Raw genomic sequence first — 27,592 nt, forward strand, 5'->3', positions numbered from 1 at the left:
ACGAGAACAATTGATAAGTGGATTTCAGAGGCTCTGTGATGAAATGCTGCATTGTCATAATACAATGAAATCTCCGTTGTTGGTCATTCAGCAGGTTCTTTGTTTGCTCGCCGACTACCGAAATAGCTCCAATGTGAAAGCTATTCGGAGCCCGTGTAGCACGTGGGGGAGCCGCTGCACTTGAATCTACGCTACAATATATACGTACACACACACACACGTACTCTCAGGTGTCACTTTCACCCGTTCCCATAGCAACAAGCCCACAATGAAGGAGAGAATCGGACGGCGATGGCGGCCATCCTTTTACAAAGACGAGCCGCTTAATTGCTGACCCGCCGCCGCCGCTGCGTGCGTGTACGGCACCGCTACAGATTGGACGCGATTAACACCGGTGCAGCGCTAAATTAAGTGCAAAGGGGACTTTAAAAAAAACTTTCACATGAAGTTCACAGGCCTGACAAGTTGCTGTGACCCCCGCCCACCCCCCCCTCAAAAAAATAGAGATGATGATAAGACTCGTCATTGCTTATCCCAGCAGGAAGAGGGAGGGAGATCAGTGGTTCACACCAGCGGGGGGTCACAGGAAGCGGATCAGACAACCGCGTCGAGTGTCAACATGGTAATCAGCACACGGGGAAAGGCCGGGGGGGAAGAAAAAGTGTCGGAAAGAAAAAAAAAAATTATACAAATTGAAAAAAAAATTCATGGGGCGGCACGGTGGATCAGCTGGTTAAGTGTTGGCCTCACAGTTCTGAGGACCCAGGTTCGATCTCAGCCCCGCCTGTGTGGAGTTGCCTGCGTGGGTTTCCTCCGGGTACTCCGGTTTCCTCCCACATCCCAAAAACACGCAACATTATAATTGGGCACTCTAAATTGCCCCTAGGTGTGATTGTGATTGAGGCTGTTTGTCACCGTGTGCCCTGCGATTGGCAGGCAACCAGTTCAGGGTGTCTGCCCATTGACAGTTGGGATAGGCTCCAGCACTCCCTGCGACCCTCGTGAGGATAAGCGGCGAAGTAAAATGGATGGATGTTTTCAAGGCAAGGAAAATGAGAAATTGTACATAGACGGATACGGAAGGCAGCAAACGAAATCCTCTGACATGGTAAACATTCCACTTGCACTTTGGAAAATAATAAAAAAAAAAACCTTGAAACAATGACCAAATTAAAATAAATTGCACGTGAAATTTAAATAAGAAATGGTGAAAAACAAAGGTTGGTAAAAAAAATTACATGTAAATGTATTGTCTTTAAAAATGAAATTGATTTCTGTACTAGAAAACGACTTGAAAACAGTTCCATTTGATTCGGGCGATTCATTTATGTAACACTAGAGGGCGCCCCCCTTCGACTACACTTGGAGAATCACGATTCTTGCTTGCCATCATCCCATCGATGGCAGCGCATGAATAAGTGAGGAAAACGATACATGTAAATGTCATCTCCTGGTTTCCGAATCAGCGTGCATGCTCGCTTGTGTGTGTGTGCTTGTGGCGTCTAATTAATTAACGCTGTTGAGCCGCGTGTGCGCAGGCGCGCGCGTGTGTTGCGAGGCGCAGATTACAGCCACTTATTGCTAATAGTCTACGGTTAATGGAGTGCTCTTCAAGCAGGAGACCCGCTTTGAGTAATGGAGCATCTTGTGTATTCAGACGACGGCGAGGATTAGACGCATGAAGAATGACGGCCCGTGTGTGTTATGCGCTACAAGAGGTTCATCGCGTGTGATTACACATTAATACGAGCTACTTACTAAATCACACAGACTGAGCAGACGCTTCGTTTGGTCCACCGACGCGTTTGTAGAGGTAGGCGGCACCAAAAGGTGGCCAAAACGCAAAAAAAATGAACGCTATGCAGGAAGAAGTGAACAGAAGGACATGTTGAACATTTCAGGGTTGTTTCCTGAGGTCACGACATCATAAAAAAACATAAATAAATTGTAAGAAATAAATAATGCATATCAAAGTCGGTTTTAGTTGAGAAAGTTAATGAAATGAGTGTTGGGAGGAATATCCATCCATCCATTTTCTTAGCCACTTATCCTCACGAGGGTCGCGGGGAGTGTCGGAACCTATCCCAGCTGTGAATGGGCAGGAGGCGGGGTACACCCTGAAACGGTCGCCAGCCAATCGCAGGGCACATGGAGACTAACAGCCGCACTCACAATCACACCTACGGGCAATTTAGAGTGTCCAATTATTGTTGCGTGTTTTTGGGATGTGGGAAGAAGCCGGAGTGCTCACCCGGAGAAAACCCACGCAGGCACAGGGAGGACATGCAAACTCCACACAGGCGAGGCTGGGATGGAACCCGGTTTCTCAGAACTGTGAAACCGACGCTTTACCAGCTGAGCCACCGTGCCGCCCTAACAGAAAATATGTGATACATAAATACATGGCGATCAGATCGGCATGATCGAGTGTGTGCGAAGTGATCAATTGACATCACTTTTGCACATGCAAAATCAGAGAAAAATACATTCATCAGATTTTGGGAGTAACCACAAAGTAAGGAAAAGTTGGCGGTCCGCATGCAGACAGCGGGACACAAATTCATGACCGTGCTACACAAACACTTGACATCAACCCATGAGCAAATTCGTGGTTGGGTTATTATCTCTTGAGTTATTTGATCATTTTTACAAATTACGGTATTGCTATTACACTGTGAATATTGGGCAAAAGATGTGGGTTTTTTTTTTAAATCTTTTTTTAAAAGCAGATCCTGGATTATTTGGGCAGAGTATGATGAACAAATCAATCATCATAGGTTTGCCCGGTTAGTCAAGGAGGCCCGTCGTGAACTGCATTCTGTGCATCTCCCCTAAACAACGTCAACCCGTTTCTCGGCGGGAAGCAGAGACGCAAAACGCAGCACGTGGAACGTCTTCTGCTCGCGAACATGGAATTGTCGCCAAGACGAGGCTGCGGCACGTAATCGGACAAATAATGCGTTTGTGAGGCGACGCGGGCTCATCGCGCAAGGTTATTCCGACGGGCCTCGATCCGAGTGACTGTCAACAATTGCGTGTTTGTCGTCGACGTTGCGTGCCGCGGTCTGTCTGCTCGCTACAATTTCTCCCAAGGACGAAAAAGGACAAAAAGCTGAAGTTATAAACGCGAGGGAGAAGAAAGTGGCAGCGAGACGGGTTGAGCTGCGGGGATGCTCGCTGCTTTGCGCTACAAAAAGACTTGAGGAGTGTGTGCGCGTATCACTCACATGAGGAAGAGAGCATCCTCTTCGAGCGGCCATATAGCGTGACGAATGACCCCACTGGCAAGAGCAAAATGAACCTTTTTCCAACATACATATATATATATGTGTGTGTGTGTGTGTGCTTTACACACTGAAAAAGCAATTACGAAAGCTCAACTGAGTGTTTGTTTGCGCTGGGAGTGATGCCACCGCACAAGACCCCACTTATCTTTCTCACACACAAAAACGCGCGCGCGCATGCACACGCACACAGGCACACATATCCGGGAGATGATAAGCACTGTCCACAATGCTACGCCCAAAAGCTAACAGGCACGAGTAGCATAACCCTCTGGAAGATGGGAAAAAGAAAAAGAAAAGTCAACCCCCAACACCAGTTTTCCCCAATCAACCTGAAATTTGGTGGACATGTCTCCCAAAACAAAAGACCCATGCCCAAAATCCAACAGTAAGGCGGCTGTTTTGGTTCAAAGTAGCACTTTGGGGTGAAAGCTTTAAAGGTGGCGGCACGGTGGCTCAGCTGGAAGGCGTTGGCCTCACAGTTCTGAAGTCCCGGGTTCGATCCCGGACGCGCCTTTGTGGAGTTTGCATGCTCTCCCCTGTGCCTGCGTGGGTTTCCTCCAGGCACTCCGGTTTCCCCCCACATCACAAAAACATGCAACATTAATTGGACACAAAATTGACCCTAGGTATGATCGTGAATGCGACTATTGTCTATCTCCATGTGCCCTGCGATTGGCCGGCAACCAGTTCAGGGTGCACCCCGCCTTCTGTTCGTTGACAGCTGGGATAGGCTCCGGCACTCCCCACGACCCTTGTGAGGATAAGCGACTAAGAAAATGGATGGACAGCTACCCCCTTAACATTAACTTCATCGATGGGCACAAAATTGAATATATATGCGGAAAAAGTCTCCAGGATCGATGCCCAAAATCGAACAGGAAGTTAGCCATTTTACTTTGAAGAACCCATCTGGGCCAAAATCCAGAGTCCCACCTAGGGAATTCGCCCAAGACGGAAACAGGTGTCCTAGACACATGGGAGAGTTGCTAAACTGCCAAGTATTTAGGCTATGGCGTCAAAGGTGGGCCTGGCAGTTTGATCGGTGACTCTTTCGCCATTGGAACAAGGGAACACGTGGGCCCATTTATCAGTACTTGCAGCTTTAATTATAGTTAATAGCTACTATTTTTGTACACGGGGCGTTGTCTGCACTGACAAAACAGCCCCAAAATGCCGTAACACTGAATTTAACAATCCCAATAAAAAGGCTCTAAATGAATTATGATTTAATAATATCAAACGAGGCGATAACAAGGCCACGCATGTCGCCAGCAAGCACTTTCGGCAGATGGAGTCTCGGGAGGGCCTAGGGAGAGAAAGCTCGCGCTAGCGCCACCTGTAACAATAAAAACAACAAAAAAGGTCAGCGGCATCCATCCGCGGCAGTCGTGTTCTCAGAGGAAATCGTGAGGGATGAGCTTGGGGGTAAAAAAAAAAAAAAAAGAAAGAAAACTAAGAACGAAAGAAAGAAAATAGCATGCACCGTTAGCTAACTTTGTTCAGGCAGCTGTCGGGGTCGCCTCTTTCCTCCCTGTGGGTCCTCGAATTAGACGGCGTTATGTCGTCAGCAACTTGCGCGGGACCCGGTGATGCAAATAGGCCTGCCCCCCCCCCCCCGCACCCTCCTCCCCCAGGTGCTGCACTAGCTAACAACGAGCACCAAGGGCAGCGTGACACGCTGCGCTATACTTTGCGTTGGAGAAATTGATGGGGGCATTGAAAATGTTCGGTCCTCGGGTGGATTTCCCCTCCCGCGAGAAAGTGCAGGCCGAGAAATAGAACAGCCACTTGAAACGTAACACACAAATGTGGCATACAAGACTAGGGCAACCTTTTTCTTTTTTTTTTTTTTAAATTTAACTTTCTAGTTCTCTTTCATTAGGAAGGATCTTGTATAGGATTCCGAGGGGGAAAAAAATCCTGATTTGGGCTGAAAAATATAACTGTTGCGTGGTATCTCATTTTTAAATTGAATTAACATCAAAAACCGTTTATTCACTTTGTCAGTGTGTAATATTTTATGTTGAATTGAAAAAAATACAAAAAAAAAAATTGAATCTGTTTTGAAATAATTGTGTAGAATTCATTACCGTCCAGTAAAGGGAAAATATTTGACTGGTTCATTGCTATTATAATAGCAAATATTGTAATTGAAATGGAATTTTGAACAAAAACATTTTATTTTCCATTGTGAAATAGGGCTGTAACATTCCTTGCTGTTGAGTAAAAGGGTAAGACATTTAAACTGCAATATTTCACGTTTGCATATTCATGATGATAATTCTTCCCCTTTAAATGATGTCATACTTAGTGTAGAATTATAAATGCTTTTAACCAGTTCTGAATATAGCCGGTAAAATTCATAGATGTTGGGTAAAGAATCATCCATCCGTCCATTTTCTTTGCCGCTTATCCTCACGAGGGTCGCGGGGAGTGCTGGAGCCAATCCCAGCTGTCAACAGGCAGGAGGCGAGGTACACCCTGAACTAGTCTCCAACCAATCGCAGGGCACATCTAGACAAACAGCCGCACTCACAATCACACCTATGGGCAAATTAGAGCGTCAAATTAATGTTGCATGTTTTTAGGATGTGGGAGGAAACCGGAGTGCCCGGAGAAAACCCACGCAGTCACGGGGAGAACGTGCAAACTCCACACAGGCGGGTCCGGGATCGAACCCGAGACCTCGGAACTGTGAGGCAAATGCTTTCCAGCGGAAAAAAATCAACTAAATCAATTTTGGAATCATGCTGAAACTTGTGAGGATAAGCAGCTTGGAAAATGGATGGACAGGCATTTTGTTTTGCATTTTATTTACTCTGCTATTTTGTGCAAAATTTTAACAAATAGTAACATTTTAACAATTTGAGTAAAGGGTGTGGATATGATTGCGCCTGTAAAATTTTCATTTTTTGTAAATTTGGGGAAAAAAATTATTAGCATTTTTTTGTACAGTCATCATGTGGCAGGTTGTGTAAAATTTTAGGAGAAAAATGCTGAGACGTGCATTGATGATGAGTAAAGATTGCCCCTGTAAACATCGTAAACAGATTTTTTTTCTTTTTTTACCCAATATATTTGGAAGCATTTAAAAAGATTTTTTTTTTTTAGAATTATTCACGTGCTGTTTTATGTAAAATTATGACGGTCAAATGAAGTTATTCAATTTTCTCAATAAAACTACCATTCTTTGCTGTTTGTTGGCAGAGTTAAACAATAACTACTCGACGTTGGCTTCTCGCAAAGCCCTGGAATTTCTTTTAAAATGTAAAATGAAGGAAGACTGTCACGGGTGCTTTGGTGCTGTATTTAAGGTCTCAATCGACGTGGAAAGCGAAGTGAGTGGCGGGGGGCGTCCGTTGGGCCGATCAGTCAGTCGGTCCGCTCGCGAGTTAGCGAGGTGTCAATCGAGCCGAGCCGTTCGCCCTCTGGCCTGACATCTCGGCGGGCGGAGAGCGCTCGTATATTTATACATCTGACAGCAGCCATTACGCGGCCGCCCCGACGTTCAAGCAAAGCTTCCCCCGCGGGCTCGACGCCGGGATGAGGCGAGCGAGGCGAGCGAGGGGAGCGACGGTCGCCGCCGCCGCGCTTGACAAACAAGCCGGGCGGATGACGGACTGTTACAGAAGTCAATTTCAGCCCAAAATTGAATTAATGAAGGTGCTGGAAAAACTAATAAAAAGGACATTTTGAATGTTTCGGGGGCACGTCTTAAATAGAAATGAATGCTTGGAGACTGGAGTGAATCCCAGGGGGCATCTTATGATACGCTGCACTTGTGCCTTGAGATACATATTTAATTTGTTCCATTAACAATTAAAAAAATACATGGCGGTGACAGGGAGTGTTATAAAACTGTCCCCCTACTTGTCTTGCGAGACTGTTTAAAGTTCAACATTGATGCAATTTTTCACGTGGCATTGTGTTTCACATTATGCGTTAGGATTAAGATAGCTGGCTTGGAGGTCAAATGACATTGTTTTAAATATGTAAAGTGCCATTCTTTTTATTTTATGTTTACTTGACATGAAACTTGAACTGGCTTTAAACAGCATGAAGGCTCTTTTGTTTTGTTTTGTTTTTTTTAATGGAATTTTCACTAACTCCCACAACTGGTGCTTGTTACTAAGGTAGCAACATATAACGTGGTGTTTAAAATTTGAAGAAATAAAATGAATTTAAACCCATTTTGAAATACGCCTGTGACATTTTCTACTGTTGAGTAAATTCCACCAATAATAGTAGACTTTTAAATTTTGACTACGTTTGGAAAAATTGTAACCCATCATTTTTCATCTTTGGGAAAATTTGGTATTTTGGGTAGTATTTTCAGGGGAAGAATAAATTAAAAAAGGGGAAATCAATTTGGAACAAATGAATGCTGCGGTCATATTACAAAATGGATTAATTTGCCGTTCTTCATTTGTCTTTGTACTTTTGTTTGGACGTCTCAGCCGCCGTAGAATTCTCATGTACAGTTATTACATTCCGACCTTGACGAAACAAAGACTGGCAGCCATATTATGCATTTTTTTTCCTTCATGCTGCTATTAAACTGATAAAAGCGGCATCGGCAAACAAAGCGCCAGAGCCAGATGAAATCATTCATCACTTTCCAATTCCTCGCTCGGCTGCCAGCAGCTTTGTTTTTCTTCGTTTCTGGCGTTTGGATCCGTCATAACGGCTCCAAAAATCATACGCTACCACCTGTTAGTGGCGCGACAGATGTGACTGAGTGCTTAAACGCGCGACCTTCAATAAATCACAATTAGACGACCGCTAATGAGAAGGCTGGCTAACAAGCGCTAAAAGCTACACCAGTGTTGGTCAAAAGCTTTCAAAGAAAAGTAAAATACACAACAAAATGACAACAAGATGACACTAATTAATAACATATGGCGCAAAATTGAGCTAACAGCGGGTTAGCCGCTGTTGCCAAGTTAAGTTCTTTTTGTTTGTTTGTTAATAAAGCCAGAGACACAGATTCTAATGATACATCCGCGACGAGACCCATTGAGATGAATTAAATATGGACCAACGTGGGTCCCGCTGCAATTTATTTCATTTTTGGATCACATTATTAGCTGCAAGACAAAGAAAAAAAAACAAAAAACCAAACTTTTCCTTGTTTACTATTGACCGTACGGCAACAGCATGTTCTAAAAGTAGCAAGTATAGGTGCGTCGTATAAATAGCTAGTAAAACGATGTGTGCCGTCTATAAACAGATGCTATTAATCTTGCAGGCTTCTATTGATCTCTTTAAAGAGCAATTCCATGAGTGTCTATGGGGTGAAGCCATCATTGAATTGGTCCAGCAATCTATCTTTCTACTTAATCTACAAAACCTAACTACGTATCTGTCTACCTCACCTATTATACATTTCGATATTTATTGAATTCATGTAATCTATATTCTACCTACCTTCAGGGCTAAGTCCCCATAGCTATCATGAATGCAGTGTCTGTACAGTTTTGCTTGAAATGCGAGTTTAATTTGTTCCGTGTCCACTATTCACGTAATAAAAAAAAAAAAAATTGTATCTCAAATCATCTTTCCCCTTTCAAATGAATGGAAATGCCAGGGTATGGATATGATTGCATCAGTAATATTTGATTGGACATTATAAGAACTGTATTTTCACTTTTTCAGGATGTATGATTTTGTGGAGCTTTTTGATGCCATGCAGGGGGGCTGGAGCACTGCCGGGAGGGGCGTGGCCTGGTCACCGCTCTGGGCGGTGCCACCTCTGGCACTCGTCACACCTGTTAAGCGGCATGTTAATTGGCCATGTACTTATGTCGGAGTTTACGTCACGGGCATTTGCCAGTTCATTGAGTTTGCACTCTGCTATCGTGTGCGGACACGACTTCCGCAATAAAATCCACAGGACATTATGCCTTTGTCTCGGAGCCCTGCATTTGGGTCCTTCCCCGCACCGATGGCTCGTGACATTTGAAGGGAATAAAGAATTTAATCCATGTGAAAACGATGCTGCAACAGTTGTTGCTGTTGATTTAAGGCTGTGAATACGTTTGCTCCTGTAAGAAAAACTTTTTATTTTCATTTGAATTGAAAAAAATGTGTTATTTTATGTAGATCATTAAAGAAATGAATGAATTTTAGAATACGGATGTAACAGCAACATGAAAAGGGTGGAGAGGCGCAGTTTGTCATCCTAACATCAACATAATTCGGATTTGAGCTTTTGCTTAAAACATTTTTACCCACGCGATTGAAGTCTGTCGCGCTTGCAAACCATCACAAACATCATCAATTATGTATGACTATATTTCACGAGGTTCGGAGTTGTTACAATGGCGCGTGGACTGAATAAGTGATGAACATAAGTGTTATTTTCTATTATCTGCATTGTTTTTGTAGCGGGGGCAGTCCCAAGAAAAGTTTCTTGTTTGTTCCTCAGAGGGATTTGTGAGGCATTGGCCGTACAAACCGCGGGACATCTCCATCTGGGGCAGGACATCCATTTTCCACGGCAAATATGTCCACCGTAATGAATTAGTTGGGAGGAGAGTGACTAAATGAGGTTTAAAAGAAAAGCAAGCCGACTGGCCGAGCCGCTCGTTAATAAGGTGCCGTTAACGAAGAAAGGGCTGTCAGGGGAGGACTCGCCGTGGCTCCGATGTGTCACACTCGGTTCCCCGGACCGAAGCGAGCCCTCGCCGAGGTGACGGTAACTTTTTAAATGTCCGCCGGCACGACCTTGGTAACTTTTAACTCCATTTCAGGGAACAACACGCATCGAATGCCGCGTTTAAAAGCATCTCAGCGTGGGCGACGGCAAGTTGCCTTGGCGGGCCGGCGATGACACCGACCGTCGCAAAAATGGTCAGAAAAGAGCCGAGTGTTGACAGTTAATTCCGTAAGCGGTCCTGTCGCCGTGAGTCTCAATAATGATAAAGAGTCAAGAGTAAAGTGCAGCAGCCATCTTACAAAGATAATGGGCGGCTAAAAGCCGAGGAGAATTCCCGCAAGTCGTCCACTCCAAACTAGCGTCCAGCAATTTGTTCCCCTCGTCTAACGGGACGCACTAAAACTAATTTCTTAAATGATGCAAAAAGCATTTTGTGTCCATTGCAACTGTCTGCCAACAAATGAGGAGGAGGAAAAACAATTTTAAACAGATCTGGCTGAATGGCGAGCGTGTCCAAATCAAGCTGGGACAGTGCTACAGAATTCAAGATTGTTGGGTTCAAGGAAAAATACATATTCATGACAACATAGAAGAATACCGTCCCCGGCATACAACACCAATCCTCTATCAGTTTCTTCGTTTTGTGGGGGCGCACCGTGACGAAACGCCAATACTCAGGTTAGCTTGCACTCTGACAGGGCAACCTCTTAAATAATAGAGCGAAAAATGGGTAACAACCCCGACAAAAAACAATCCAATCTAACGGCAGCTCTCGCCACCTTGGGGAAATTAAGCAATACCGAATCCGCCTGATGGCTCCTGACAAAACTACCGGTTTAACTCCGAAGTCAACAGCGAGGCGTCCGAGTACGAGCTGCTGCGCCACTCATCCCTAATGAAGTGCTACAAGCTGGAAGAAGCATCATAGGAGGCTCCTGCTGCCGAGGGCGACCGGCTCCCCTTGAACCCGAGCGCAAACAGGCGACTCTCTGATCTGCATTCAATCAGGAAGGACAGAGATGATTAATCAGCCGCTACTGATGCTTTTTGGAGCCTTTTTAATCAACGGCAGGGTCGTAAGTGGCACGATCAAATTAGCGTGTTGAGGACTGCGCGCCGTGCTTCCTCCAATTTTTTTTTACCATTTTTAAGAAGGCAAAAATAGCAAAAAAGCAAAAATCTCCTATTTGTCTCTACTAAAACCAGGACAGGAAGTAGAACCTTCCCTTCTCAGCGTTTCAACTGGTCACGACAATCCTGATAAAAGTGCCCAAGTCTGACACCGTGACTTTTGCGCCGTGGCCTGGAGGGAAGGAAAACTGACTTTCACGCCAGCGTTTGGGATTTTATCGGAATTTAAAAGCCAAAGCAGATGTGCAGCGACACTTGAAAGCGGATGATGGGCTTTAGGGGCAGGAATGTGGTTTTATTTACCGCAATGTCAATAAAGCGGGGAAAGGGTTGCAGTTCTTCAAAGAAAACCCGAGACAAGATTAAAGCCAAAAGCAGAGCTACGGTGTTGTTGGACACAGAGATTAGCTTTAATTACCCAAGTCACAGTTGGATGGTACATGGTGAAAGATTTCTTTGCTCGTAAGTGATTTTCAGGAGATGCGGAAACCATTACGTCAAAAACATTAGCGCCCAACCATTGACTTGGCAGGTACCTGGCCGTTGTCTTGCCTTGCAGTGACGGAGCCTTCTCTCTTAAGACGATAAGCTAAACGGGGCTGCTATCATGTTGCATCTGTTATTGTTATCTGGATTTTGACAAATGCACAGCAGCATGGTGGACCACTGGCTAGCACACCCGCCACACACTTCTAAGGTCAAAGGTTCAAATCTGGGTTCTGGCCTTCCTGTGTGAACTATGCATATCTGCGCGAGTTTTCTCTTCTTCTTTTCCTTTCGGCTTGTCCCGTTAGGGGTCGTCACAGCGTGTCATCTTTTTCCATCTGAGCCTATCTCGTGCATCTTGCTCACTAACACCCACAGTCTTCATGTCCTCCCTCACCACATCCATCAACCTCTTCTTTGGTCTTCCTCTCGCTCTTTTGCCTGGCAGCTCCATCCTCAGCACCCTGAACATGTCCAAACCATCGTAGTCTGCTCTCTCTAACCTTGTCTCCAAAACATCCAACTTTGTCTGTCCCTCTAATGAGCTCATTTCTACTCCTATCCAACCTGGTCACTCCGAGCGAGAACCTCAACATCTTCATTTCTGCCACCTCCAGTTCTGCTTCCTGTTGTTTCTTCAGGGCCACCGTCTCTAATCCGTACATCATGGCCGGCCTCAACGCTGTTTTATACGCTTTGTCCTTCATCCTAGCGGAGACTCTTCTGTCGCATAGAACACCAGACACCTTCCGCCAACCGTTCCACCTCGCTTGGACCTGTTTCTTCACTTCTTTACCGCTTCTGTATTGTTGACCCCAAGTATATACCTGTGTGGGTTTTCTCCAGGTACTTCAATTTCCTACCACATTTCCAAACACATGCAATGAAGACTCCAAATTGGTTGTCAAAATGAGTGTGATTGGTTGTCTGTCCCCACCTGCCCTGTGACTGTCTAGCGACCAGTTTTGCGTGTAAGCCCACATCTTTATCAAAGACAACTGGGATGGCAGTACAGAGAATGGCTGGATGGCTGACCAAAGCATTTTGCACAGATTTTACTGGGACACCTTCAAACTCTCGAAATAATGCCAGAATATGTCTCCTCAGAATCACAGTAACCATGACAACTGGGGCCCAAGCTCCCCTGTTGTTTTTCTTTCAGTCGCATTCACCAGCAGACAAGAGACCGTGTAAGTCAATTAGCTTGTTTTGGAAATATTTGGCAAGCCACCACTGGTCACGTCTCCTCAACTCCCTTTCGCCTTCCTGATGTTATTCCTACGCCGGCAGTCTTAATCACCGAAACCTCTTTTCTCTATCTCCCGCCGCTCTCTTTCTCCGTCGTCAGTCTTCGGAGGCCTAATGTAGCGAGCCAACGTGGCTAATGTGGATTAGCTATGCGCGCCGGCATGGGCCAGGAATCCCTCCGGGCTTAACGCGGCGATTAAAACCGCCGCCACGATCGCATGTGTGAGCACGCATGTGAATGATGCCAAAAAGCCCGAGCTTCTCTATTTACACGTCCGCACCTTCAGGGGATCAGAGAAAATATTCTCATCTGACCTGGAAAAGAAGATTTGAAGACACAGCGCCAACAGATGTCAGACAGGGACGGGAATATCTGAGAGTGGCATTACCCCGAGTCGGGATGAAGTGGACTTAGATGTGGCGTACATTTTTTTCTTTTTTTTTTTTTTTTTGGGGGGGGGGGGGGACTGTGAAACTAAATAGGAGTAATTATATTGATGTAGCAGGATGCAACATATTGAGAATTTAAGCAAACAGTGGACCGAGCAGATCTGATCCAAACCCAAACTGCACGCCCAAAACAAGGTCTGATAGACATCTTGGCTTTCTTTTTAATTGTGTTTTTAGGGTTTCAAACGACAGTAACAGTTTCATTTGATTATTTTGGAAAAAAAGCAACATCAATCGTTGGCAGGATGCAGACGCGTTCGGCAGGAGCATTTTAAAGAACCTGAATTATGATGCTATCAAAACACAAATGGCTTTATAATTTAAAGCATCTTAAATCTTTTTTTAGGAAATGAAGGACACAAACCAGGGCAATGGCGACAGTAAATGTAAAAGCTTCAATCTTTTCTTTTTAAGAAAACAGAGAAGGCAGACATGTGCAACAGTGCCTTTTTGAGGCGTCTGAATTATTGATAGTATAAAAATCCCAATGGCCTTAATCGTATACTGTACAGCACCTGAAGCAACTTGATACATCTCTTTGAGGACATCTTTAAGTTTGAATAGAAGCTGCGGACAAGTGAAACGGTCCCAGTTTGAAGAGTCTGAAATATAAAGCTATGAAAACAGCAATAGCCTGAATAAATCTCCAGTAAATCTTTTCTTTTTAGTGAAGCACAATGTTAGTTGCTTATTTTTCTTTGAAGGAAACCTAGGATGCGGAGAAGTGGAACAGTAGCAATTTGAAGAGTCATCCTACAAAAACAACTATGGTTTTTAACAAAAAACATGAAGTTGATTAAATAATTTCTTTCTACAAAAGTCTAATGTCAAAAGTTTGTCCTTTTCTTTTTCCTTTTTTTAAGAAATCAACAATGCAGACAAGCGCAATTGGAGCAGTTTGATCAGCCCAGACTATTGCATCCATCCATTTTCTTTGCCGCTTATCCTCACGAGGGTCACGGGGAGTGCTGGAGCCTATCCCAGTTGTCAACGGGCAGGAGGCGGGGTACACCCTCAACTGGTTGCCACCCAATCGCAGGGCACATGGAGACAAACAACCACACTCACAATCTCACCTAGGGACAATTTAGAGTGTCCAATTAATCTTGCATGTTTTTGGGATGTGGGAGGAAACCGGACGTAGGCACGGGAGAACATGAAAACTCCACACAGGCCCGGGACCTCAGAACTGTGAGGCCAATGCTTTACCAGCTGCTCCACCGTGCCGCCCACTCTAGTATATAAAATGCATTTATGTATTTACAACAGCCTAAACCTTTTGTTTTCGGTAAAGTGCAGAGACAACAGTTCTTCTTCTTTTTCCGAAACAAGGGACAGTGACAGTTGGAACAGTCTGAAATGACACCGGCGGCCTGCGTATTCGATTGCTCTTTACATTGACAGGGTGACATTTTAAATGGCCGAACCAATTTGACGTCCTAACGAAAGCGCTTCTCTATCCATAGCGTCCACCAACCAGAGGCTGAGATGGACTGTCTTTGTTTCGAGAGGACCTGTGTTCCGAAATCTGCATCCTTGAAGCAGTCCCTACCTTCTATCATGCGGCGTTTGTGTACATAGCCGTCAATTGTCGTCGTTGCGTGAAAGGCGTCGCATTTAAGAGCCATTGTCAGTACTTGTCGGGCTATCGTTTCCAAGACGACAAACTCAACCTCGAGCGCCGGCACGGAGCTCCCGACTGCGAAAACAATTTGATTCTTTCATCTCCAATAAATAGATATCCGCTACAGACGACACGGTTGCCACGGCGATGCTGGCAGCTGCGGGCGGCAGGCCCGAGAAGTGCCTCAAAGAAACAATTGTTTTGTTTCTGTAGAAATGTTTCTATATTAAATTGAAGTCAAAAAGCCTTCAAGTATGCGGTCTTCATTTTGGGTCCGTCTCTCCTGAGAGACCTTTTGGAGAGCTCTTGTTGTGTCTTGCTGTTGACAAAGCAAGCATTTTTAACTCATAACTATGATGTTGAAGTTTAAAAAAACAAACAAACAAACAAACAAAAACCTACACCTGGTGACACGGCCTGCGCTATTTTTTGCAACGGCGGTAATTAAAAAAACGATTCGACGGATGAGAAATGCCTCGCTTTTGACTCAAAAAGAGCTGTAGGCAATTGCTCCTCAGTTAAAAGCAGAGAAAATGCCTTTGAAAGAAAAATCGAAGCAGATTCCTGCACGTTGACGAGATATTTCTGTCTGTTCATGTCGAGGCTACTGCACATCAACTGGAACTATACCATATTTTCTCACAGATATACGTACTGTAATTTCACCTAACTGCAATTAATTGCTTCATTCCAGTAGCTAAAAAAACGATTTTCTTTCAAAGTGTATTTTGTTGGAGTGAATTGTAGAGTATAGCGCTCGTGCACATGAAGTCATAGTTTGCATGGCGCCATATTGCCGGTCAAATGGAGCTGCTCTACACTGCGGGAGCCGCTTAACCAGAGCAGATTTTTCAAATTGCCTGAGACCTGCTGTGCTGTTGGTTGTCACAACAGACGAGACAGATCTTCAAAGAGGTCATTCTATGGCATACCGGCTGAAAACACCAGAAAATATCGATGGATTTCGGCAATTAAACGGTGAATTAAACGATGGATGGTGCCTAACCAAAAAACACACACGCCTGTGTTGCGATCACTTCATTTCAGGTAGGAATTATTCTTCTCAATCTCAAATTACCAAAAAGTATTTATAATGCCAAGTTGGCTCATTTGAGAACAACGCATATTTAAAAAAAAAAGAAAATAAACCGTCTGTCGCAGCAAAGAGGTTAACTTGTGGCCGCAATCCCTTCCGTGTACGTTCTGTGCAGACGACTCCGTCCACTTTTTTTTGTCTCCCAATCATAGTTAATGAATGAGCGTTTGTGTAAAACTATGGGGTCATTTATTTAAATACTGGTATTTGTATTGAATACCAGGTGAAAAGATCCATTTCGATTTCGGCAAAGGTTAACGTTTGGTATTCCGTCTCCCCATCATTTGGTCGGATTTATTTCTGATTGATAACAGATCCAGCAACGAAGTATTTGTATGCGTCCAGACTTTTATAAGCTTTCAAACACTTCTGTGTAAATCTCGACGACTTACTCACCAGATACATGTGTAGATCCAGTTGTCCAAGACAAGAGGAAGCGAATTAATAGTCCAATTTCTTATCGGCGAAAACATCAACTTTGGCATTAAATATGAGTCCTCAATGCCAAGTGTCTCCCATTTTTCCACATACCTTCGCTTATTATCACCTTCTAAATGTTTAACGGTATCAGACAAAACTCTGGATGTCGTGTTGTAAGACGTATTTTCGTTTGGTCTCAACGGAATTAACTTGCAACAATGCTTTGTTTGACCGGCAATATGGTGAGTCACGTGATTTTATGATGTGGGCGCATGAGCTCTATAGCTATATGTTGGTTTGAATAAAAATCGTTTCAAATTGTAATTCAAGTTCATCACATCATATTTACAGTGAATCGCATTGTGTTACATCTTAATTCGAGTGAATAGTAACATACCACATCGAAATTAAATTCATTTGAACGACACGATAATTACAGTCAATCAGATTGCATTGCCAAACAGTATGACCATAGTATCAGTATCACAATATGATTTGAATGTGTCATTTGTATCCTATCAGAACTTAATTTGTCTGTATCGTATATCAACTGAATTTGACTGAATCATATTGCGTCGTAATTGGACTGAATCGTATTATGGTAGCTTTACCCAGTTCGCTCATGTATGTCATGACTAAAGCAACAAGAACAATATGTTAAAGCAATAACGGCGTTTACCTCTGAAGAAGCAGTCCTTGGTGTGCACCACGTAGACGCGCCTCCTCTCCACACAGGCGGTGCGGTAGACCTCGCAGTGGTTCTCGTAGAAGCGTCCGTCCGACCCGCACACCGGCACGAAAGATGGATGGCATTTCTCCTGGCACACGCACTCCGCGCGACCTGTCGCCGCCATCAGCACGCACTGGCGGCCGCGGCCGCAGTACGTCCTCCGGCAGGGTCCGCTGTCCGGGTCAAAGACGGCTGGAACAGAAAAAACCCCACAGAGGTTTTAAACACAAACGATGCGAGTCTATGGAACAACTTTGTCAAAACATGAGTCAATTACTGCTTAAAGCTGATTTGAAACCACAACCCTCTTTTGAAAGCCAACTTCAAAACCTTAACCCGGGTCTTGAAACCCTAAACTTGCCTTGAGATTCTCATTTGAAACCCTTCACCAGGACATGTCGCCCTAATTTAAAACCCTAACCTTGACTTCAAACCCTCATTTGAAACCTTAATCAGAACTCCCAACCCAAACTAGAAAACCTAACCCTGTCCTGAAAGTCTGAAACTCTAAACTTGACTCGAAACCCAAGTTTGAAACTCTAAGCCTGCTTTCATACCCTAATTTTTAACAGTAACACAAAACCCTGAAACCTTGTATTGAAACCCTGGTTTAAAACCAGTGCACCTGATTTTAAAACTCAACTTTGAAATCCAAACCCTGTCTTGAAAACCTACTTTGAACTAACACTTACTTCAAAACTAACCTAACCTTGACTTGAACCACTAACATGAAACCCCAACATGATTTCAAACCAAAATTACAAACTGCAACCATGGCTTCAAACTCTAATTTGAAAACCAGAACCCATTTTGAACCTATCCTTTAAAACCATACACCTGATTTCCAACTACGAGTGTTACTTTAACTTTAAGACTGGCTTCCAACTTGAATTTGACACCCAATTCTCTTTGTGAAACCCTTATTCTAAACCTTCAACCTTTTAAGAAACCCCGAAATGACTCTGAAAACTTACATTGCAAAACCCAGCCTTGTCTCGAAACCCTAATTTAAAAGCCCAACTGTGCCTGTCGTGTGAATAAACGTAAGAGATTACATTTACTTCATTATTTCCGTTGGGAAATAACTAAAACAATAAGCAGCTGCTGCAGTCCGCAGGCTCTTTCTCTTTTATCATAACCAAGTATTTCTTCCGTAATTATATAAAGTCTATCGTATCCGGCCGGGAGACGCGTTCACTTGCCTCCTCGTCCCGTCGTGCTAATTGCCCGCCATGTTCTGAAGCATCTGTGGAAAATGCAAGATAGCCACCCCCGCCCCCGCCCCCGCCCCTTGGCAACTTATGCGTTTGTACCCCAGTCGATTACAAGACAGTTTGTGATCTCAAACCGCGGGAGATTATAACACTTAGTCGCCCACCGCCAGCTTTCATTCTTTCTACGAGGCGTCCCTCAACGCACCCCCCCCCCCCCACCAACAATACATCACAAAATTTGCGAACAATACACAAGATGTTTGACATTTGCGATCTCTCTGGAGCTAAAATTTTTAATCCTAAGCAGATCCGAGTAGAGACTCTAGTGTTGTCGTCCTCTTTTATTTGCCGCACAAGACATCCCCCCCCTCCCACCACCCTCCGGTGGGGGGCTCCAACCGGAGGAATGTAATGATCCATTTCCGACACAATAGTGCCGTGTTTGTTCGCCCGTCTTATCTGTCTGACATTTTGACTAGCCGACATGTTTATTAGCTTTTAAGAGGATAAGAGCGTGACGACCGAGGAGCGCAGCCAGTTTCCAGTTTTGGCTGAGAGGCAAGCAAGACGGTCTGAGCACGAAAGAACTTATAACTTTATTTTTTTTTTTCCCCAATACAATGCAGACTTACAATTTTTGGGAGATGAAAGCCCTTCCAATTTTTCCGAGATACGAGCTTTTGCCTGTATTTGAGATATGAATTGCCTTCGGCATCCATCCATCCATCCATCCATCCATTTTCTGAGTTGCTTACCCTCACAAGGATTCAAAGCATCCAGCCACCGTGAATTCACATTGGATTCCTCGCAGTGGAACCACAATATCATTTGGTGGCGCTATTGTGCCATTAGGCTGGTTTGCCAACCACCAACAGACCCCAAAAAAGAACCACAGGGCGATACATTCGCTACAGTTATGTTTTATGTTTGCATTTCTTTCCCGTGTTTGTTTGGTGAGCAAATTCTATTTCAGTGTTTTTATACAATTCAATAACGTTGAGTGCAATTAGTATGATGAAAACTGAGTTGTGATGTTTTCAGGTGGTCTGGAACAGATTCATAGCCTTTGCCTTCATTTCAATTGGGAAAGATAATTTGAGCTATGGAATGTTTTAAGAAATGAGCGTGACCACGCAACATTTTAAACTTGTGTCTCAATGGGCCGCTGACGGCTTGAACCTCTAATTTGAAAATGTAACCTAGGCGTGTAACCCTGATCTGAAAAATTACTTTCAGACCCTAACAGCGACTTCAAATCCACCTTTGCTACCTTAACCGATGGTTGAAACATTAATTTTAAATCCTGACCCTTGTCTTAGATCCTATCTTCAAACCAACACCTGCTTGAAACTATAATTTTTATTTGAAATCCCAATCCTGACTTGAAATCCTAAATATAAACCTAAACTTGAAATCCGAACACCATCTTGGAACCCTCATTTAAATCCCTACCACTTGTTTGAAACCTTTCCTGAGATGCAACCCTGATTTCAAACCAGTTTGAAACCCAAAGATTAAACTAAAGTATTAACACGAGTCAGCTTTTAGTGACCAAGATGAGAGTTTGTGTGTACATGAAAGACTGAAAAACTTTGATCATAAAGAAGTCTGCATTTTAATGTTATTGTAATATGTTTGTGTAGGAGGCCATCAAGCGCGTCCGTCACTCGACTGTGGCACCAAAACCCTCAAAGCCTCCCTGCGTTTAACCACGCACAAGCTTGGAATGACTTGAACCCGGGTTGAGAGATATCTTCGGTTCTTTCAATCCTTTAAGCGGCATCCCACGCCATCTTGGTATTTAATCAGCGGCGCCGGTAGTTGTTATTTTTTTTTTGACAGGCTGTTGCAAGCACAGCGGGCTGCTCGTGAACGCCCTAAAACCTGGCGCTCGTTCCACGAAATCTCCAGGGAAGCCCGCGTGACATTTTGACTCGGCGGGCGGCTTTTGTCATCGTGTCGAAATCTGCTGACACGGCGTGTTATTCGATTAGCGGGCGGAAGCCGCTCACCGATAACTAGATTCACGGGGGACAAGTCGTCGATGGGCGTCTCCTGCCCGACAAAGCGCTTGTGACACGACGCGCTTGCTGGGATGGAATATCAATGCAACATAACAAAAAACTTGCAAGCTGAGACGAGACAGATAAGAAGGCGCTGTACACTTTGCGGGAACACACACACACACACACCACACACACACACACACAAAAAGGATGGAAACGATACTGAAAAAGCAAGATTGTCAGAAATAATATGACTGGGATAATATCCATGCATCCGTTTTCCGAGACGTCAATCCTCACAAGAGGTCATGGGAGTGCTTTGATAAAGGAGAAAAATATGCGAAACGGATTTTTATGGCGCTTTAACCACACCACGGTCTCAATGTACTCAGACATAGAAGCAGCAAGGAGATCGGCAAACGACAAAAACAACAAAAACAGTGCTACGTGTTAGCATACTGGCGTAATGTGAGATCCATCTGTTTTGGTGCTTTCTCTACTCATCTTATCTTCCCATATCTTAACATAATAATTCCACATGTTAGTACTAAGGGACTTCTCATTTTACACTACATTATGTGATATCCTTATCTTTTTTTTCTACTCCGTTTTTGGTATCTTAGCATAGCGACTGTTCGCATGTTAATATTCGATCAGTTTTCAGATTCACCACCTCCATATTTCACTGTGTCTGGCTTCTCGATAAATTGCGACACAAATCCCAACAGTTTGTCGGCTGATAGCAAGTACGGCCGGCCGGTACGGCTGTCGTGCTTGAAAATCCCTCATTCCCCGAGTGCCGATACAGGAGGAAAAAAAAAAAAAAGAAAAATATCACCCGTGGAGACGCAGCAGATGGCGTGCAGCTGTTTGCGCCAGCAAAAACACGACAATTTGTATTCGGGGTGGATTATCGGCCGTATGAATGTTGTATTAAACGTATGGAAATGAAAGCAAAAAGCCGGCGCACGAGCACTTAACGCTGCAACCTAAATATGTTCCGCTGCTTGTTTTACCTCTCATTAAGTGGGGAAAATTGTATCATTGCCTCAAATTGCAAGTGAAATCAGCTCATTTTGCATTCTATAAATGCACGCCATTCATTTCCTTTTAAGCTTACACCAGTTACCAGTTCTTAGGCTTTCTGATACTGTTCGTTATCAAGTACCCCAGAGGGCTGAAGAACTGAAAAAAAGTTTAGTCCTGTTGGTCCTGGAGGAATTTGACTTGTTGTAAGATATTTCGCCAGGATTTTTGGACTTTTCTTCCCAAATTTATTTTGCCCCCCCAAAGTTCCCTGAAAAGAAGACCCAGAAAGACTTGAACTTTAGTTTAGCCGTTATAGAAGTACTTGTTTCAATGATTCAAATGATTTATGTTCAAGTCAAGCACCAGGCACAAAAACTGTCAAAAAATAAAAATCAAAAATACCGGAATAATGTCAAAAACCAGTCAAAAGCCAAGTTAAATAAAGATTTGAGAAAAAGGTAAAAAATAAATTCATTAAAAAGAGAAATCAAACAAAAATGTCAAAAATGTTAAATACCAGTCTAAAACCACATCCAGAACCCTGCCATGAACCATGTCAAGAAGTAAACAGAATAGTCTAAAGCATAAACCTGGAAAGGATCAACTTGTGGAAACATCCCCCCACACCACCACCATAAAAACCTCTAGAACCACACCTAGAACCAGTCAAAAACTAATTCAGGTATCAAGTCATAAAAGACTGAGATAAAAAGGTCTGAATGGTCCCAGTATGGCTCTTCATTTTGTCTGCTACTATTTCAAATGAGAAGTGATTAAATGCTAACATGCTATCAGTTGCTAAGCTAACACCCAGTAACGTGAGCTGAGCTGAGCTGCGCCGTCGTTGGTCACTCTCAGGGGACCATTTAGTTTTCTCCTTGTTCCAAATCCATCAAGTCTCTGTGGCGTACTCGCGTGAGGACATCTTAATCCTTTCCGGTGCGCTCTTCTATCGATCTCCGCCAAGGAGACTCCATCTTTGCGCTTATGCTTCACCTCACCTGAACGCGCCCCCCCCTGAATTCACGTCCCCCGAAGACAGCAAGGTCGGCGAAAGCCTCGCTCATGTTGGTGGGATTTAGCTGCAAGAGAATCCCAGTAACCCCCTCTTGACCTCCACTGAGACTGTTGCTTCTACACACGAGGATTCCTCGGGACACTTTGTTAAAGTGCACTGACAAATATGATTCAAAATAGAAATTCCGCCTTTATGAAGGCCCTAAACACAATTGTCAAAAACCTCATTTGAAACCCCAACACTGTCTTACCATAAACCATACCTCAAGGTTGAAGCCAATATTAGAAACCCGAGATTGAAAGCCAAAATTGAAACCTTAACACATGTTTGAAGAATTTACGCGAGGCTACAAATGTAATTTGAAACCTGAACTGAAAACCACAACCCTGCTTTGAAAAAATAATCCTGGCCTTAAAACCCTAACTTGAACGACAAATTCATGCTTAAAACCTTCATTTGAAACCCTAAAACTTGCTTTAAACATCAATCCAGGTTTAAAACCCCAATTTAGAACTGTAAACCGTGCTTCAGGCCCTGATTTGAAACCCCAACGGGAAATTTAAAACTTTGAAATTTGACAACGTATGTTGCGACAGCACCACTTAACTCCCTCACACCAACTTTGAAACCCCAAACCTGCCTTCAAACCCCAATCCTGTCTTGAAATTCTAATTTGAAATCACAATTTAAAACTGTATCTGTGTCTTGAAACATGTAATGCAGGACTGAAACACTAACTTTGACTTAAAACCTTCATTTCAAACCCCTGCCCTGACACGAAGCCCTACTTCAAAACCACATTTAAAAGCCTTAACCAAGCTTCAATTCCTAAATTGAACCCTTAAAGGTCAACTGTCATCCCTATAAACATTCTAAAATAGATATTAAAATGAAAAATACATCGAACATCATTCACTTCAACGTCCATACGAAAAAATAAATATGAGCGGAGAGCACGTCATCCATGCGCAAAGTTGCGGAAGTGTCATTCAACATCCAAACGGTCGCCATTTTGGCTGTATTTACTCTCCGTGATCGCCACTGAAAACATGCTGTGGCCCTTACTGTGGGGCACGTCCCTTCAGACACGGAAGCTCTTTTCGAAGAAGAGAACATCTCACAATCGAGTGAAGTGTCCGGGGCAATATTACCCTATTGTTTCGAGCCATATTTAGATGATATGCAGATCACTTCTAACTAACAACAGACTCCCAGACAGTATGTATGAGCCAGCCCAGCCGAAGCTGTGCTCGCTCACGAGGCACGACACGGAAGCCGTCCAACGCGCACATCGACACATTAAGCACCCCTGTCATATGTACGCGGATCTTTTGTTACGTTGTGAGAGACGGATTACGTGGTCCCCCCTAAACTATTATTTTTTTTTTAGTAGCTGTATGCACACCTACCTGCTATTTGGAGCCCACAAACCTCTCGTCCTTTGCACCCATGCAATCCATTTTTCACGATGAACCGAGTCTCTTGGAAACTTATGAAGAGCGAATACATCCTCCTGAGTGTTCAAACAGTATCCAGCAATGCAACGAGCCGGCATTTTGGCGAACACGAAGGAACAACGAGCTACCTACCCGGAGGTCAAAACTAATAGAAATAAACGAGCCCGCTTGAGCGCGCTACTGCCTCCAACGTCACTTCCTGGTTCTTGTCGAAAACACATCCCTCGAGAGGATTTTCATGGAGGCGGTTGCAAAAAGCTGTATACGTCAAAATCATGTTTTGTGCTGTTTTTTCATTAATAACATACTAAAAACTATCTATTTCATGAGACTTGACCTTTAAATTGGAACTTAAAGACCGACTTGAAACCCAAATGCGAATTCGAAAGCCCAATGCAGATCTTACTCTACTAGTTATGTTAATTCTACCCCCATGCAAGACTCAATAGATCATGTTCCCCATTTACATCCCAAAAGACAATGAAGATTCCCCCCAAAAAAAAGGGGGGGGGGGAGTAATTCCAGATGAACAGGGCTATGATTACAAATCGCAACACGTCCCCGAGGCAGCATCAGCGCGACGCCGACAGAGGCCTCACTCCGCTCCATCTTATGCAGGCTTGGCGAAAAGGCAGCTTTTCACGCCGGATTGTGCCCCGTGATATAGATGAAATATTACAATTGCTACTAAAGTGTCTGTGGGGTCCTTTTTGGCTTGACATTATGGAGACAAAAGCACCTTCATACGCGATTAGCGAGGCAGCATTAGCCGGATGTCAGTGCAGTTAGGAAGGGCAGACGATAAACAAGTGACTTATTAGCTTGTTTGCCGTGTCACGCGCACTCGCACAGAAGCACACACACTCAGTACATATTTATACAGTATTGGTGCCTCGTGAAATAACCCCCCCAAAAAAATGATAAACTCAAGGACTGGGAAGCTCCTGACATAAATCGCTAACAACGTTCCTTCGATTTTCCAATAACGTGATGAGAAGTCAACACGTCCCGCGGAGCGTGGGAAGATTGCACAAATGTAGCATTGACATGCACGCTGCATTTCAATTTTCATCCTTTTACAATAACAAAAGATCACGTTTCAAGGCCGAGCGTACGGATTTAAAGGTGGTGAAGTGATGTACAACCCAAGACGCGTGGCTCTCAAACATTTTACAATGAGGTGCACTCATACTGAGCTGCTCAAGTACTTCTACCATCATGACCGGCAGACAGTGAAATGCAATAGTGCGGAGTTTGAACATTTGCACTGTCCTGACATGTGGTGCTCTATCAAATGTATGAAATAAAGTTAAAATGGCCAGCTTTTAAAGATTAATTGCAAAATGCATTTGATCTAAAGCCAAACACCACTGAATTGTCTGGGCAATGATTCTTTCACATACCCAAACCTTGTTTTAAGGATCACAATTAAATGAAAAAATACTGCAAAGTATTATCACCAAAACACAAAATATTAGAAATTATACTTAAAAATATGAAAAAATTTGAGAAGGAGGGAGCACAACAGAACTATAAAAAAAATACCCAAAAATATAAGCATTACAAAATATTTGCACGACAGTAAAAAAAATATGTATGCAAAGAAAAAAAACAAATATATATATATATATATATTGGGGGGGGGAGTCCAGTAGTGGTAAAAGTATTTAAAATATTAGATAATATTAAAATATGAGACAATTTTTTAAAATGTTTTTTAAATGTTAAAACTACAAAATTTATGAAATATACCACCACCACCCATACAAATTACAAAGGTATAAGCGGAAATCTAAGAAAACCCCCCCCCCAAAAAAAAATATAATATTATATACATATGGGGAAAAAAAAGAGTGTAGTTGTACCAGTAAAAAAAAAGTGGCAAAATGATTGTGAAGAAAACACAAAATATTCAAAAACAAAACAAAATACTATTACAAAAAGTATAATAGGGGAACTATTCTATAGACATTGAAAAAAAAATACAAACATATCAGAAAATAATACTAAATATTAGACAACAATACAAAGATTACGATATAACAAAAATACTATTTGAAAATACACAAATACTGTCTTCGAGGGGGAAAAAACTGGGGCGGCTTTCCGCCTTGTTTGTTAGCTAGCTAGCACCATAACGTGGCATGAACCGTTTCATCCTACTGCAGTGCAAAAGGCCATTCCAATCAAACAGCATCTCTTTGGGCTGCGTTAGTGTAGATCACACACAAGCCATCTTATTACTGACTCAAGGACTCCATTTTGAGGGGGAATTAAAGCTCCCGTTCCCACCAAAGTGCCCTTATGACTAATTATGAAGATATTTGTTTTCCCAGAAATTATCCAAAGTAACACAGTAAGTTTGTTTGGACAATCTGCATTGCCTAGTTAGTCCTTGGGATTCCTCCAATAAGTCTTCCAAAGTTCAGCAAGTAGCTCGCGTCGGAGCATGGGGAGAAGAAGTTCAGGCAAAGTTCAGTCATAATTTGGCAAAAAAAAAAAAAAAAAAAAAAAAATTAAGAAAAAAAAAATCTTTGTGCTTTTGAAACCAAATGTGAAAGGCGGGGGTGGAAGATATCAAAATAAAGCTGTCTCGCTGAGAATGTCTGTTGCTTCAAGAGAAATGCACTGCTAACATCATTCAGGATGCACTTTTATTGCATGCTAATGTGATTAGACTGTGAAACGCGCGCGTGTGTGTGTGTGTGTGTGAGGGGGGGGGGGTTACGTGACGACCTCGGCAATCAGCGCAACTCCTTATCTTAATTCAAGCAACGATCCTCTAAAGCTTCTAATGATAATTCCACATATAAACACAGTGGCTGTTTTTTTTCCCCGAGGTGCTGGGAATGTGGAGGCTGTTTTGATATCATCCAAGGGACAACATCGATAATGTCATGCGAAGGCAGCACGGTGGGGCAGTTGTTAAGCGTTAGTCTGAAAGTTCTGAGGACAGGCCTGTGCGGAGTTTGCATGTTCTCCCCGTGCCTGCGTGGGTTTTCTCCGGGAACTCCGGTTTCCTCCCACGTCCCAAAAACACGCAACATTAATGGGCCCAAGGTGTGATTTTGAGTTGTCTGTCTCCATGTGCCCTGTGATCGGCTGGCGACCAGTTCACGTTGCCCGTAGACAGCTGGGATAGGCTCCAGCATTCCCGCCACATTGTGAGGATAAGCAGCTAGGAAAATTGATGTATGGATTGAAGGAATGTCATGCGAAATTTTTGAGCAAGTGTCAAATGAACTGCAGGTTTGCCCCACATTAAAGTGCCACTGTCATGAATTTTAGTATGTTATTAATGAAAAAAAGGCAGCCGGAATGGATCCATCCGTTTTTTTCACCACAAAACATGATTTTAATGTATATGGCTTTTTGTCACTCCCGCCATGAAAATCCTCTCGAGGGATTTGTTTTCAAGAAGAAGCAGGAAGTGACATTAGTAGCAGACGCCCACTCAATCGGTCTCGTATGTTTCTACTAGTTTTACCTGTGGGGAGGTAGCTCGTTGTTCTTTCGTGTTAGGCAAAATGCCGACTCGTTGTATTGCTGGATATTATCCGAACACTCGGGAGGATCGATTCGTTCATTCATTCTTAATACTTTTCAAAAAGACCTGGTTTGTCGTGAAAAATGAGAGAGCTTTGTGGGTTCCAAATGACAGGTAGGTGTGTACAAAAAAAAAATGTTGGGGGGGGGTAAGTAATCCTCCCAGAATGTTACAAAAGATCTGCGCACGTA

At 43.4% G+C, this 27,592-nt stretch overlaps 2 protein-coding genes across 4 annotated transcripts in view; one reads left to right on the top strand and one right to left on the bottom strand.

Annotated features, from left to right (window-relative positions):
- LOC133492023 (uncharacterized) overlaps positions 1-15,001 on the top strand; it is a 99,011-nt gene extending 84,010 nt beyond the window's left edge. Inside the window, exon 11 of the mRNA XM_061803902.1 lies at positions 14,727-15,001. The gene's annotated coding sequence lies outside the window, so the exon portion shown is untranslated. The remainder of the gene's footprint in view (positions 1-14,726) is intronic.
- The window catches only part of fstl4 (follistatin-like 4), a 167,412-nt gene that overhangs the window by 43,838 nt on the left and 95,982 nt on the right, over positions 1-27,592 (bottom strand). Inside the window, exons 1-2 of one of the 3 annotated variants that reach the window (XM_061803892.1) lie at positions 18,192-18,282; positions 17,080-17,322 (exon numbers count right to left, since the gene is read on the bottom strand). In XM_061803892.1, the coding sequence (XP_061659876.1) occupies positions 17,080-17,254 (175 nt within the window). In that variant the 5' untranslated portion in view covers positions 17,255-17,322; positions 18,192-18,282. Of the gene's footprint in view, positions 1-17,079; positions 17,323-18,104; positions 18,283-27,592 lie in introns of those variants that run through there. The other 2 variants (XM_061803891.1, XM_061803890.1) reach the window with 2 other exon arrangements.

Source organism: Syngnathoides biaculeatus, chromosome 18 (assembly GCF_019802595.1).
Source record: "Syngnathoides biaculeatus isolate LvHL_M chromosome 18, ASM1980259v1, whole genome shotgun sequence".
Lineage (NCBI taxonomy): Eukaryota > Metazoa > Chordata > Actinopteri > Syngnathiformes > Syngnathidae > Syngnathoides > Syngnathoides biaculeatus.